The sequence below is a fragment of the Penicillium odoratum genome, assembly GCF_028828045.1.
Source record: "Penicillium odoratum strain IBT 22623 chromosome Unknown utg000006l_segment0_segment0, whole genome shotgun sequence".
Taxonomy (NCBI): domain Eukaryota; kingdom Fungi; phylum Ascomycota; class Eurotiomycetes; order Eurotiales; family Aspergillaceae; genus Penicillium; species Penicillium odoratum.
The window spans coordinates 1,069,926-1,085,431 of NW_026643148.1; the positions used below are offsets into that span (position 1 = coordinate 1,069,926).

At 50.6% G+C, this 15,506-nt stretch overlaps 4 protein-coding genes across 4 annotated transcripts; 3 read left to right on the forward strand and 1 right to left on the reverse strand.

The window, feature by feature from the left end:
* Positions 1-486: 486 nt before the first annotated feature.
* Positions 487-1,070, forward strand: N7520_008850 (SND2/TMEM208 family protein; the record flags this gene model as incomplete). Its single annotated transcript, XM_057142784.1, has 2 exons — positions 487-495; positions 558-1,070. 2 exons carry the CDS (start codon positions 487-489, stop codon positions 1,068-1,070), a joined length of 522 nt encoding a protein of 173 aa, XP_056992072.1.
* Positions 1,071-1,796: 726 nt separating this feature from the next.
* Positions 1,797-5,502, reverse strand: N7520_008851 (uncharacterized protein; the record flags this gene model as incomplete). Its single annotated transcript, XM_057142785.1, has 2 exons — positions 1,797-5,310; positions 5,378-5,502. The coding sequence occupies 2 exons, from the start codon at positions 5,500-5,502 to the stop codon at positions 1,797-1,799; spliced, it is 3,639 nt and encodes a 1,212-aa protein (XP_056992073.1).
* Positions 5,503-6,384: 882 nt separating this feature from the next.
* On the forward strand, positions 6,385-10,967 carry N7520_008852 (E3 ubiquitin-protein ligase SSM4; the record flags this gene model as incomplete). Its single annotated transcript, XM_057142786.1, has 2 exons — positions 6,385-9,355; positions 9,409-10,967. 2 exons carry the CDS (start codon positions 6,385-6,387, stop codon positions 10,965-10,967), a joined length of 4,530 nt encoding a protein of 1,509 aa, XP_056992074.1.
* Positions 10,968-11,519: 552 nt separating this feature from the next.
* N7520_008853 (uncharacterized protein) lies at positions 11,520-15,487 on the forward strand (the record flags this gene model as incomplete). Its single annotated transcript, XM_057142787.1, has 2 exons — positions 11,520-14,829; positions 15,021-15,487. The coding sequence occupies 2 exons, from the start codon at positions 11,520-11,522 to the stop codon at positions 15,485-15,487; spliced, it is 3,777 nt and encodes a 1,258-aa protein (XP_056992075.1).
* Between the last annotated feature and the right edge of the window lie 19 nt (positions 15,488-15,506).

Consider the following 15,506-nt stretch of genomic DNA (forward strand, 5'->3'; position numbering starts at 1 on the left):
CTGAAAGTAGGGATCTTTGACCGATCTGAGGCGAAGGACGACAACGGTTTGAGCCAGGACGGAATGTAAACTGACGAAAACGGTAAGAACGGGAGGAGAGACCAGGATTGACCGGCAAAGTCAGATATGCTGTAGACTCGAGTATGAGTCCTTTACAGTATCATATTCATTGTGCTCGAAAAGAAATCCAGTCAAGGGCATAGACAGTTGTTCCGCGGTGAAGACGTTGGATTGTGTTGCTTCATAATGATCTTATTTTGGTTGCGTCGATCAAGGTGCATGGGTTCTGCCGGGCGGTGAATGTCGGAAGGGCAACAATCGGAGATTCAACGAGCTTGTCTCCGCTTCCCTCGTGGGCCGTGGCCACTTCTGCATTTGTCACCATCAATCATCCTGAAGCGGGGACTGGGCACTTTGTGGACAACTCAATACTCAATCTCTTTTTTGATTCCACTATTTGTGCGACTGTGTAATATTGCGTGAAAAATGGCACAGGTGAGCTTCACCGAGTCACCAAAAGCTACCGACACAAGCTGGTTGAGCTAACAGCTGTATAGAAAGCGGCCAAAACTCTAGCCAGCCGCAATGCGGCTGTCCTCACTCGGACTCACGTCATATCAGCCACAATCCATATCCTGTTCATTATTCTTCACCAGGTCTTCAACAGACCACGCTCACTGAAACCCTACTTCTTGCTCGCGTTTCCCACCTTAATAATCGAATTCTACTTGGACCGAATTGGACGCCCAACCTACAATGCCGATGGCTCCGTGCGCTCAGCTGGTGAAGATCTGAATGCCACTGGCCTGACTGAATACATGTGGGATGTGTTGTATTGGACTGAAGGCTGCATCGTTGCGGCCTGTATCTTCAATGACCGTGCTTGGTGGCTGTGGACGGTCATTCCCATATACTCTGTCTACCTAGCCTACACTACGGTCATGGGTGTAAAGAAGGGATTCTCGGGCATGGGCGGTGGTGGCGATGAGGGGGAGTTTGAGGGCGCAAGGAGCAAGCGGGAGTTGAAGAAAGAGAAGAGGGGTGATCGACCGAAACACCGAACTCGTTAATCTTGTCCATTCGACTCATCAACGGACCATGCAGATTGAGCATACAATCTACTACTATGAACATCATCCGGGCTCATCATCTGCATAATCGACATTGGCACGTATTTAAAAGAGCCACGTATGCCAGGATAGAGTTTTTGAAAGGCATGTACATCAGTGCAAGGAAGCAAGACCGACCTCAAAACTCCTGATCTCTATGAAGGACCCTAGGGCTGGGCAGAATATCTAGCAGTTGGCCTAGTCCAAGTATATTTCACACCTATTATAAAGTCCACAGGTACACGATACAAACTGGAAAGGCTAGGGATTGCGGCGAAATGATATGATTTCCAAACTAAACGGAATATGGCAATGGGCCATCCATCTTCCAAGCCCGATTTATCCAAATTACTTCGTCAAAAAGTACAAACAAATAAAAATGAGCTTCCGGAAGCATTGAAGGATAAAAAGAAGAGGGAAACCGAAAATTGAGAAAAAGAAAAACGAAGAGGGAAAATGTTGGGAACGCAACATAATAATAACATCAATGTGCATCTGGTAGGTCGTGAACATATTGTCATCGTGACAAACTATATGGGGAATAATGCGTCAAGAAACCGAGCATGACAACATTTGGCTGGCAGGAAGCCCAATTTCGGCATTCAGAAAAGAGTGGACATGAAACAGTAGCAAAAGGGGGAAAGTATCACAAGTCGATGACTCATGAGTCGGTGTGAAATGAGTTTATTACAACTCGTCCTTCCCCGAGGACATGGCAGACTTGATGTGGCTGGTGGCATCCTCTACATGGGATGCAGCAGTCTCAGCAGCTTCGGAGGCGACGCTGCTGGCGCTAGAAGCCAGTTCGGCTAGCTGGGACTGGGCACCTTCGACAGCGGCAGCGAGGCGACTGGTGGCGCTCTCCACTGCCCCGGGCTCCTTCCCGTAAATGGCAGCACTGGCCTTGGACTGAATATTCTCAATGTTCTCTTTGGCAATATCAATGTAGCCAGACTCCTTTCCATAGATAGCACTGCTAATCTGTGCTGAAGCAGTGCTATAGGCATCATTAACAGCCTCTGTGGCCTGTTCGAAAGAGCCCTTGGAAGTGCCATAGAGCCCGACACTGGCGGCTTCGACCGCAGCGTTGAGCTGTTCGTTCACGTTTTGTAAGACATCCTCCACGCTGGGAACGGCCGAGACGTAAGCATCAGCAGCGGATGACGCTGATTCGTATGTCTCACCAATGTAGCTTGAAGCAGAAGACAAGGCGGCAGCAGGGTAGGGGGTTTCGTACGCAACACGGAGTTTGCTCATGATACTTTCCGTGAATGAGGGTTCCTTGCCAATAAGGAGCTCAGACACTACCCCCTGAACAGCCTCAAATTGCGGCAGTCGCTCCTGCAGCTGTTGAAGATACGGCGCGGAGGTGCCATATATTTGCTCGCTGGCCTTGGAAATGAGGCTTTCCCAGTTCTCGGATGCTTGGCTGGAGAGGGACTCCAAAGCACCGGGTGTAGTGCCATAGACAGCAGAGCTAGCAGATGCAGACGCAATAGACAGAGAGGTAGATGCTGCCGACATGGCCGCGTGATACCTGGATGAGGCATCGCTAATGATGCCCTGCACCCTCCCCTCATCTGCTGTTGAAGCCATAGAGCTGGCGGAAGCGATAACTGCAGCAAGGCTGGCGGAAACAAGAGAAGAAGCCTGTGCATATTGGGACCCAGCCTCTTCGATGAGCTGCTGGAAGCCGCGAGGAGGTGGAGTGGGGGTCGGAGTACCATAGACGGCGTGAGAAGCCGTGGAGACGAAAGCAGTGTAGTGATCGTGCGCAAGACCAACAGCTTCATAGTAGCGACGCTGAGCATCAAGCACATAAGGCTGCAGGCCTACAGAGCTTGTTTGGGATGGGACGGGTTGAATATTGGCCAGTTTCTCAGAGGCGACGCTAAGACCCTCGCTCAATCGAGAAGAAGCAATTGAGGAAATCTGGGCCAGAGGTCCAGCAGGGGTAGGAGTTGCCTTGACCGCAGCAATTTTAGCCTGGAACTCTTCGGTTGCATACTTGACGGCTCCAGAGTACGCCGATTCAACGGAAGAGAGGACCCGTGCATGGGCAGGCTCACTGGACTGAGCCATTTGACCCATGACTTGCGACTTCGCGATCTCGTAAAGAATCTTGGCATTCGAGGTTGAATCGGCAAAAGCTGAGCTCGCCTGGGAATAGGCGTCGGAGTAAGCATCACCGGCCTTACTTGTAAAGCTATGTATGGCATCCTGCTCGTCATCATCCAGAATAGGAGCTTGATAGGTGTTAGCATCAGCTGCCGCAACCCCTCCCCAGGCGGCCTTAACAGGACTCGACTCATCCTGAATAGCATCAGCGGAAATTGACTCAGCAATATCGTCATCACCCTCAACGTGAGCTGTGCCGTCGAAAGATTCCTCAAAGTTCGACGAATTCTCGCCAGCCAAATCGTCATCCTCATCGTCGACATTAGATCTCGTGAATTCCGAAGATACCTTCATGGTTTCACCATTTTCAGTGTCAACATCGCTCTCTGAATCCTCAGAATAAACTTCCGGCTTTGGTCTCGGGGGAGGAGCCTCAGTTCTGGTCTCAAAATTATCGCTGACTTCACGGGCAGCTAGTTTCCAATAGCCAACATCCTTCAATCGGACAAGTTCCACAGCAGTTTCTTGAGCAACCTCCATACCACGATCCAAAATGTCGGTTGCCACGGACTTGGCTTCCGCGACCGATTTGTGATTCATCCCAACGTGATAGATATCATTGCGCCAGTCCTGGAGCTGTTCTTTGACTGCGCGATACTTTGCCCAGTCTTTATAGGTGACGCCATCCATCCATGCCCAGCGCATACCGATTTCCTGGAGACCAAGATCACGAATGCCGTCAAGGACCTCGAGAGTCGAGTTCACAGCTGCAGATACCCGACGTAGGAGTTCCTCATCGAATGACAATGACCATTCGCGAAGAGCATGGGCACGATCTCTGACAGAGATGGCGGATGTACGGATGTCGGTAAGCATCTTTTCGCGGGCTTCCTCCTCAGGTTCTGGTGCATCTTCTTCGGGTAGTGTTTTCACAAGGTCATTGATGCGGTCCTTGATAGTGGAGAGTTGTTTCGCAGCCACACTTTGAAGTGCGGTTGAGAGGCTTTGGCCGTGGCTATTAGCGCTACTGGCGATGAGAGCCCCCACAATTTTCTCCAGTCGGTCTTCAAGATCTTCAATGCCACTATCAGCTGCAACTGCAAACTTGTCTTGCCATCTCTGGAGATCAGAGTCAATCTGTTCACGAGCCAGCTTTGCCTTCTCGGCTGCCGACATCGTAGGCGCAACAGATGGAGTTTCAGTGGTAGAGGTCATCGTCACACTGCTAGAGGTCCGAATAGCTTCAACCGAAGCAAGGCTAGTCGAGAGACTGGGCTGCTCAGAGGAACTGCTAATAGGCATGTTAGTGATATTAATTGCATAAGCAGGGTAGACTAATTCGTACTTATCCAGTTCCTCTATAACTGCACGGAGGCGATTCCCCTCCCGATAGCTCGCCAAACGCTGTCCGATCTTGACCAATTGCGGTTCAACCTGCTCCGAATAGAGGCCTGTAACATGGGGCCACAGGGAGCTGTTGGCAAAGTAGACAACGGAGGACCATGTGTATTGCACACCCGGCACAACATGTGTCACCAGAATATCCTGGGAAGTAGCATACGTCTTCCCAATGAAAGGTTGGGATCGGGTGTAGAAAGGAACCAGGTGATTCCAATAAACTGTGAGCGCAACGCTGTTTACTTTTTGGTAGTAAGGGGACACTACCGCAAAGCTCTGCTGAACGTATGGATCCACTTCAGCCAGATAGAGCTGATGAACCTTGTCCTGAACCGCCTCAATTCGGGGCATCACCTGGACCTTCCATTGGGAAGCTCCATAAGCCTGAGCTTGCTCCCATGCGGGTGCACCGTACCTTTCATAACCGGCTTGGGCCAACTTGGATGCAGGAGTATAAACTTGCTTGTTCAAAACTTCCACATATGGGCGAGCTTGATCCACGTAGGGGCGAGCTTGGTCAACGTATGGTGCGGCGTAGGTATCATAGTAGGGAGTAACGTAGGGTTCCACGTGGGATCGAGCAATGAGATACGGTTTGCAAACCCGAGGCGATGTGTCGTTCAAGTCGGAAAGGTTCGATGGGCACCGCAGGAATGGTGTCAGAAGCGTGTACCATATTCCAAGTCTAAACCCGTCACAAATCAGCATCAAAACAGATCCAGCAATGACACGATTTCAGTCGCAATACATACCGCACGACCAAGCCTATGATGGTCCATCCCAAGAACTTTGTTTTCCTCTGACCTTGTACAGTCTCCTTTCGGCCATTCGGCTTGATTACTGCTTCCGCATGGCCATTCTCCTGTGACACTGTCATGGTTGTCGACGGGCCTGATCTAGGCTAAGAGCGCTTCGAAAATTGACAAGGGTAAGCTGTGCAACACCAGTGCCGTGTCGCTTGCGCAAAGGTATCAAACAAAAACCGAGGCGCTCGAGCTCATTGGAAAAAACAATGAACACCCCTGAGATGCTATTGGCCTGATAAGGACCCTTGGAAAGAAAGCTGAAGCTAGGCGGAATGCTCGCGTCGGTCTTGGCAGCAGAACTTCACGGGGGGGGTTTGCCGCGGTCGGAGCGTGGAGACAGATCTAAGGCAGGAAAAAAATTGATTAGATTTATTGGGGTATCAAATCACTCGACCACCAACGCGACAGTTGTATAGGGGAAGAGTGCACTTTCTATTGAAAATGGGCAACTCAAAACATCAGAAAGCAAGAACTTTAGTTGGCGATTAGGAAAAGCAGTGAGGTCATCGGTGCCACCTGCATCACATAATACAGTCTAATACCATATATACGACAATCACATGGCTGAATCCACCGAGTCCATGGATATTAGTACTGTAATATGTAATTCACTGTAAGGGTGCATGGGCTGAGTCAGCATCACTGGTCCGAACGCTGATGCAAGAACAAAGGAAGTACGACTCGACGACGATTGCCTGTTTCGTTGAGGCTCTGTCAATGCAGGGTACGTGTGTCCTTGACTTTTTCTCCACCTCAGTCTCTCTTCTTATCTAATACCATCTTCTCCTCTGCAGTCTTTTGAGAGTCCCCCGTTCTCCCGTTTACACCCAACAACCACTACCCGCACCCACATCAACCAACAGTTGATAGTTTTATCATACATGGAATGAGTGACATATGATGAGGATTTGGTGAAGACACGTGCGACCGTCGACTCGACGAGATTCTACGCCATGAACATGGACGCCAACCCCTTCGGCAGAGTGGCGGGGTCCTCTTTCCCCGACCTGATGAATGATCCAGCTTTCGATGAACGGGAGAAGGGTTTCGAAGATACGGATACTTGCCGGATATGTCACGGAGAGGCCACAAATGAAGAACCACTATTTTACCCATGCAAATGCAGCGGAAGCATCAAATTTGTCCACCAGAGCTGCCTGGTAGAATGGCTAGCACATTCGCAAAAGAAACATTGTGAGCTTTGCAAGACACCTTTTCGGTTCACCAAGCTATACGACCCGAATATGCCACAAAACCTCCCGACACCGTTATTTTTGAGGCAAGCTTTGATTCAATCCTTGGGAACAATAGTCACCTGGCTGCGATTTGGCCTCGTTGCCTTCGTCTGGCTGGGATGGTTGCCATGGTCAATGCGCGCAATCTGGAGGGCACTCTTCTGGCTTGCGGATGGCCGATGGTCCACCAGTGGAGCAGGTAAAGAGGCGGCAGTAGAAGGTCTGGTCCAAGCTGCTGCAAATCAAACCGCAGCCAGCGCTACCATGGTCAAATCGGTGATCCCCACAATCTCGAGTGCAATCCAATCTGCTGTCAGTGCGGCACCAGCAATGCAGTCCTCAACCGAAGGCTTTACCACTGGGGAGCCAATGATGCTCGCGCTGATCAAAAAAGTGATACCCAGGCTTTTCCTCCCTGCCTTGACATCACCTGGCGGCCATAATGGTTCCATGGCAACCAATATGACCGGGTTAGCAAAGGCTCGGTATCCATCCTGGCTTTCAGATGTGAAATTTCTCATGACACTCACACCTTATCCGACCATCAATAATATGATAATTGATACTTTGGAAGGACAGCTCATCACTCTACTGGTAGTGGTTGCCTTTATACTTTTGTTTCTGATCCGAGAATGGGTCGTCCAACAGCAACCCATGGCCAACATCGCCGAGGGTGAACGGGAAGCTGCCATGCAGCTGAATGTAAATGCCAACCGGGTTAATGAACAATTGCGGCCACCTCTACCGGTTCGCCCCCTCCCTCTTCTGGAACTTGACTTAGAGGAGGAACTCCACGAAGTCCCCCGACCTCGCGCTGCATCTCCCGCTCCCTCCTGGACTGATTCAGATGATGGTCTTCCACTTTTGGAGAGAGCTTCTCCTTATGCGCTTAACCAAGCTACCACCGACGAATCTGCCAGCCCAGAATCCTACAACCAGGACCATGTTGCTCATTCCGGCGTAGCTGGCTTCAGAGACATCTTGGCTCGATCCAATGGTGATCGTGAGGAAATATTACGACTAATTCGGGAGGAAGGCCGTGAAGAGGAACTGGGCTGGATCGTGAACGCGCTGACATCCGGTACTCAGGACCAAACCTTCGCTGGTCCCTCAAACAGCGCAAATAATCCTGAAGTTGGTGATATTTTCGGTGCTCGCAATTCATTGAACCCGCAGGATAATGCCAATACCCGTCGAGAAACCCAACCGGATGATAGACCTGTTACACAGATTCCAAATCAGGAGTTGCCTGCTCAAGGCGAGACAGAGCATACAGGTCTACAGGAAGATCAGAATCAATTGGGCTCCTTAGAAAGACTGATGAACTGGTTCTGGGGAGATATCACTCCGGGAGAGCCTGACCCTGCCGAGGTAGTCCCAGCCGATGATGAGCACATTGTTCAAAATCCAGCATTGGAAGAGCCATTTGTCCCTGTTCCAAACCGATTAGAAGAAGCACCCATCGAGGGCGATATGGCCATGGCGGCTGAAGCTGGGTTAGACGCAAATGACATGGATGCCATCGAAGGGGATGATTTTGAAGGAATCATGGATTTAATCGGCATGCAGGGCCCAATCTTTGGCCTTTTACAAAACGGTGTCTTCTGTGCTCTTCTGATCGCCTTTACAGTCACTGTCGGCATCTGGCTTCCATACTTGTGGGGAAAGATTGCATTAGTTTTGCTGGCCAATCCGTTGGAACTGATTGTTGGCGTACCAATGACTACACTGACTGTCGTGACAGACATTGCTCTTGATACATTGATTGGTGTCGTTGGCTACGTCATGTACTGGGTGACGCTCATTTGCAGACTACTGCTGAGCCCCTTTGTCGCATTCATTCCTCTTGGAGAATGGATCCCACGAGGGAAATCCGTCACAAGTGCCTCACTTTCACTTATCGACGCCAGCTCTCACCGTTTGAATAAGGTTGTTAAAGCCTTCCTTGTTTTCAACGAGTCAGACATACCTATGTTCTCAATTCTGTCTCACCAAGCACTTAGACTCCACCAGGCTCGTCTTCTTGCCTTCTTTGAGTCAATGTTCGCTATTACGAAGTTTGTTCTCCATGACTTTCCCTTGCGATTATTCACCCTAGGGATTCCGGGAGCGCTCTCTTTCGATCTAGACTTTTCCCTGGTGAAGGAATACGCAGTGTACTTCCAGCAGCACATCGGAAACTTCACACGGTCTCAACTGTATTCTAGCCCCGGAACGAAGCTACTCAATGCGAGCGCCGCCAAGGCAGCTTCAGCATCCGTGTCTGTCGACTACGATCTCGCTGTGTGGGACACTAAAGACCGTGCCATCGCTATATTGATGGGGTATCTGCTTGCAACGATCATGGGATATCTTTATCTCCGGATCCATGGATTTATGGCGGGACCTAACCGCGGGCAACAGATCCAAGGCATGGTTGCTGAGATTCTTCTCCAGGCTGGGGGCGTAATGAAAGTGATCCTGATCATTGGCATTGAGATGATCGTCTTTCCTCTCTACTGTGGCACTTTGCTCGACATTGCTTTGCTTCCTCTTTTCTCCGAGGCCACTATTTTCTCCCGCATTGCTTTTACGACAGGATCTCCGCTCACGTCACTATTTGTGCACTGGTTCATTGGCACTTGTTACATGTTTCACTTTGCCCTATTTGTGTCCATGTGCCGAAAGATCCTGCGGGCGGGCGTTCTTTGTAAGTTTCATCCACCATCTAAGCCGTCGAAATACTAATCTTTTCCCCCACAGACTTCATCCGAGATCCCGATGACCCTACTTTTCACCCCATCCGCGATGTCCTGGAACGCAGCATTGCCACCCAGCTCCGTAAGATCGGCTTTAGTGCTCTTGTTTATGGAACGCTGGTAATTGTCTGTCTAGGAGGAGTTGTGTGGGGCTTAGACTTTGCATTCGATGGTGTTCTGCCCATACATTGGTCTGCTAGAACCCCTATGCTTGAGTTTCCGGTTGATCTCTTGTTCTACAACTTTGTCATGCCACACATCATCTCATCCTTCAAGCCTTCGGATGCGCTGCATGGTCTGTACGACTGGTGGTTCCACCAGTGTGCCCATTTCCTGCGCCTCAGCAATTTTTTCTTCCCAGAGAGACACCCCGAAGAGGAAGGACATCACGTTCATCGGAACTGGTGGGGCCTATTTGTTGGACGTAAGGGTGAGTGGGAACGACCCGTGATCGGGGCAGCTCAACAGGCTGCAGCGGAGAACGAAAACCGTGATGTGTATTTCCTGCGAGACGGCCGATACGTCCGGGCTCCTGCCTCAGACCAGGTTCGCATACCAAAAGGAACCCAAGTTTTCTTGGAGGTGACCGAGAACAATGAACGCGTGGATGGTAAAGTCGATATGGAAGATGGATTACATGGCCGTTCCAGCAACATGTTCACCAAAGTCTACATCCCGCCTTTCTTCCGACTTCGAATCGCCACCTTTATTCTCTTCATCTGGCTGTTTGCTGCAACTACGGGGGTAGGCATCACAATTATTCCGCTCGTCATTGGGCGGAAAATGATATCTGTGCTATTTTCCAGTCCGCTGCCCGTGAACGACATCTATGCATTCTCCAGCGGGCTATGCGCCGTTTTCAGTTTTGGATACCTGGTATATCACTGCCGCGCAGCATTGAGAACCTTGCAAGACAACTCTTGGGCACACTTGCGATCTCCGAGTGATTTTAGCCGACTTTGTGCAACTCTTGCAGTTAATGCTGGGCGTCTCCTTTACATCTCTGCTGCCTTGGCAATCCTGCTACCCACGCTTTTCGCACTACTCACGGAGCTTTATGTGCTGATCCCTCTGCATACCTTGTTCGGTGACGGTAAATCTCATGTTGTTCATGTCGTCCAGGATTGGACACTAGGGGTACTGTACGTCCAGATGGCAATCAAGTTGACATCGTGGCACCCTCGGTCCTGGGCCGCGGCAGTTCTGAACGGTATCTTTCGCGATGGCTGGCTCCGTCCCAATGTCCACCTCGCCACGCGAGCTCTTATCCTGCCTCTATTACTCTTCACAGCTGCCGCCGTTGTCATTCCTTTGTCTATTGGCGGAATCCTGAAATATACAATCCTCTACTGGGCTGAGGCGCAACAGAACATCTACCGCTATGCTTACCTCGCCACTTTGCTATTCGCCCTCGGCGCGTGGAGTATCCATCTTGTGCTCCGCTGGGTGACCATCTGGCGCATCAACATGCGGGATGATGTGTATCTTATCGGTGAGCGATTGCATAATTTCAGTGAAAAGCGTGCACGGGATGTCGGAGTGTCGAGGTTGATCACAGGGTGAAGATGGGATGAAGTCTGATCATGGAAGATATTTGGTGTGGCTTCGAATGTTGCCTAACTTTTATGCTTTTCATTTTTCCTTCGAAGATCAAATGTGTCTGTGTGTGTTACTTTTTATTTTATTTTCGTCTCATTGATACTGTAAATTTAGACCATTCTCAAGGCAATCTCATGAACTTTGCAACTGATTCGTGCTGCTGCCTGTGGATCCACTTTGACCACACAACCTTACGTCGTGTAATATTACCATCGGTCTGATACGACCCACAATTCCCAAAAATACAATTGAGATGCCTGCCACGTGATCATTTAGACTCCACAACACTGCACAGATCGAACAATGTCATTGGTTAGGCAACAGGATTCCCTTCTACACTCCCGCATCGGGTTTATCGCTGCAATCGCCGCGCCTAGGCACCCATTGATGGCTCTTCTCCCCTGACCTTCCTGCTCTGGGTTTTCATATCTTTCAACCTCTCAGGATGGATCTGTGATACTACGCGACTCTGTATTTTGATATTTGGAACTTCCTGATCGAACGTTATCACCCAATATGTCCGTCCTGCGCCACGGAGGAAGCGGCGGCTTCCTCCAGCGCCGCCTCACCAAGTTATATACCGACACCAAGACATCCTGCGAAAGTGTCACCACCGCTTCGAAAGCAGTCGACGATCCGGAACTTGTAGCTCTGCATCAGAGTTTTCAGAAACAACGGGATCGGCTGTTGGCCTGGGGTCTGGACTGGAGCGACGCCAGTGCCGCTCAGCCCAACGATATCGATGAATCTTTGACCGCGGCGGGATTCAGTGATGTGGTCGAGAGCGTCATGTCTACAATCCAGGATCTGCTCAATGACGCCGAGCGAGTTCAGCGTCTTGACCCTCCTATGCACCCTCCGAAAGACCGCAAGGTGGACCTGTCGAAACAAGCCCTCGGAAGCGGACCTCTAAAGACCCAGTGGACAGAGGACGACATCAGCCGCTCAAAGATCATATTGAGTGACCTGACGGCCTGCATTGATACGTTATATGACCTGTCCCGCTCGCGGCGAACAATGGCTTCCAGCATGTCTTCAACGAAGCGGCGCGCTCGACCTACCCCGGCCTCACCGTTTGACTCCCCGCATGGCTCGTTTTCGGAATCGAAGGAAAAGATCCAGAGTCCGAAGATACTTGACCAATATACACAATCCCCCACTATGCAGCGTGACTTCAGCGCTTCATTTCCCTCGACTCACCATCTCGTCATTCCACGATCTGCTTTACAGCTATACGGGGCCGCCGATGATAACAGCCCGCCACCATACGAACCAGTTGCTGCATCTTCGAACTCGCGTGCCATTGGTCGATTGAATACTTCCGCCTCACCTGCTCTGCAGGCCTTTACCAAAGAATCTCATGTCTCAGTCCTGGTTGAGTTTATGCCTATTATGGTGGATTCAAGAAAAGACACCAAGAATTTCCGGCTGGAAAAGCTGCAACAATCTCTCGAACAACTATTACAGAATGCCAGAATCTCCCATCTCGGTCTCTTAAGATTCTTGGGGTATTGCATTGATGAGCCCAACGCCCGTTACGCCTTCCTTTATCAAATGCCCGTTGATTACTTCCCGTTTTTACGCAACCCAAGCGATCTATTGAAAGAACTGAAGCCAATGCCCCTCGTATCGCTCCTCCCTTCCCCTTCCTCGGATGACTATCGTGAGAAGCGGATGCCCAACCTCGAGATCCGCTTTCGGCTTGCCTATGACCTATTGATGTCTGCCTTGCATCTCAGAAGCCAAAATGCTGTGCATGGTAACATCAACAGCAGTAACATCATTTTCTTTCCCGGTAGGACAGATGCAAATAACGATGAAAGTGGTCTCTCTCCTGATCTTCGTCGTCCTTACTTGACTTCCCCCGCCCGCTTCTCTGGAGATGGACCTACCCCCGAACCATTGAGTACAGCCATGTATCGTCATCCCGAAGACAAGAGAAATGTCGACGATGATGGCGCATGGGCCTACGACCTATACTCCCTCGGTTTGATTCTGCTGGAGATTGGTCTGTGGGCACCGGTCGGGCGCCTGTGGAAGATGAAGTACGACCGCTCTTGGTTTAAACACCGCGTCGAAGATCTCTATGTCAAAAAACTTGGTGCAAAATGCGGCGGTGCATACCTTCAGGCTGTGCAGCTTTGTCTCGATGCACCCAACTTCCATCTTTCTACGCAACCCATGACCGATCTCTCTCTCCGTGTTCCTCAAATCTACCATTACCCCGTCCTCGACTTATCCGATCCTGATGGGACATTCTCTTTTTCCATGAATTTCATGTATACCATCTGCAAGATCCTTTGGTCATGCTGTCGGATTGATATCTTCTCTGCGCCGCCTGCCGAAGAGCTGGATGACTGCCTCCCACTAGCTCTTGTTCCGACCCCCGAACCTACGCCCACAAACGAGCAAGTGGACGCATATATATCTGCCTGCGAGCCAACTAATATAGGCCAAAAGATGCCGATTGTTCCGAGTCATCAGTGGGGTGCAGGCACACCGGAAAAAAGCCTAGAGAAACCTGCTAAGAAACGTACCGTCAAGCGTATTCCCAACTTGGATATCCCCGACGATCATCTACACGAGTGGAACATTCAGTTGATGCCGAAATTGAGCCGACTCCTACAAAAGATTCTGAAAGAGTCAAATGAATCCTGTGGAGCCACCCTCATGATGACTGGAGAATCACCGGACACCGCACGGACCACAATCTGTGTTACCTGTTCCAGTGTCAAGAAAGTCAGATCTGCGCTGAAGAAACACTTCCAGCTGGGTCGTGATGATTGGGATCTGATTGTTATCCGGGGGGATATCGAAAGGTCCAAGGTCCCCCACAAACGCCGTAGGCCAGCGAAGACTCGTCCTAATGGATCTAACGAGACGCCCTTTCGTCAACGAGAACTCAACCCATGTTATCAGCAACGGCCTTTGTGTGGAGCCTCGATTGGTGCCTTTCAGAACGAAGAACATCTGCCTCCTGTCTCATATGGTGGCGCAGTCCTAGTTGATGGAATGCCCTATGGTCTGACAGTCCACCATATGCTCGAGGCACCGAGTGACGATGAAGGCTCCGAGACCAATGATCAAGATGTTCCAGCTCGTTCTTCGGGTAATCGACCTCGTGACACATCTAACGCTTCGATCTCGAATTCTATGCACGCTTATCCTGAAGATGATCGATCTGAAGCCAATTTGGATCTTGAGATTTCAGATCTTGAGGATGATGATGCTTCAACATCGCCGGGCCCGGACGGTGACGAATACTGGCTGTCGGAAGATGAATCCTCTGACGATGAATCTATTGATCCTGACAACGATGATGATGATGCTGCATCGATAGGTGACACCACCGGCATTGACCCAGGCGAAGAGCCACGGCTTTTTGTCACGCAGCCAGCCATTGATGATGTCCACGAGGATTTTTTTCCGTCCCCCGAAGACCGCGATGATGAGCACCTTGCCTCACATTCGTTAGGTTACATCCATGCATCATCGGGTGTACGGCGCTGGACGTGGAAGGGGATCAAGCATGAGATTGATTGGGCGCTCATAAAAGTCGACGACGCCCGCATGGATCCTCGGAATATCATCATTGATAACACCACATCCTCCCCCGCGAGGCCCACCCCCGGACGATCCGCTCAACCCCCACCCATATTTCTGAACCAAATTGCGCGAATGGAGGAACTGGGTGGATTGCAAGTTCATTGCTGTGGCCGTACAAGTGGCCTACAATCAGGTTTAATATCTAAAGCAATGACGCTTGTCAAGTTGCATGGGCGGCACTCCTTTTCGACTAGCTTTTGCGTCAACGGGAACTTTGGAGGTAAGAAGCGCACCTTACAGATTGATGTTTATGTCTATACGAATGTTTAGTTAGATACCCTTGTTCTTGTTTTGTTATACCCCTGTGATTCCCCTACCTGTTAAGCCGGTAATCAATGACCGTCCCCGCCGGATTTAAGATCAACCTGTTCATATATGAAGTAAACGTTCCTGAAGCTAACAAAATGCAAGCCCCCGGCGACTCTGGCGCATGGGTCTTTGACAGAGCAACCGGTCGCGTCTGCGGCCACGTCTTGGCTTGGTCCGAGAAAACCAACACCACCTACATCGCTCCCATGGAGGTCACCGTCGAAGACATTACTCGCACCCTCAACGCTTCTCTCGTCTCCCTCCCTGGCGATCCCACTCGGTCCGCAGGCTATATTGCCTCTGCTTCGTCACAACCAGCCCAGTACCTCTACCAGTCACAGCAACTTCCAGGCGACTTCAGTCGTCTGACTGTTGGTGGTCCTTCGATGCCTACGCATCCCTTGTCCCATCACCATCCTCACCCTCCGGGCTTCGGTCGCCCTCGACCACCACCTCCCCCTCCTCCACGACCCGGTTCCAGAGAAGCTCATGGCTTCCGTGGTCGCGTGTCACCAATCCCACCCTCCCTTTTGACTGGCCCCCGGAACGTTGAACGCCAGCTTGCTTGATGCGATGGTTATATCTTGC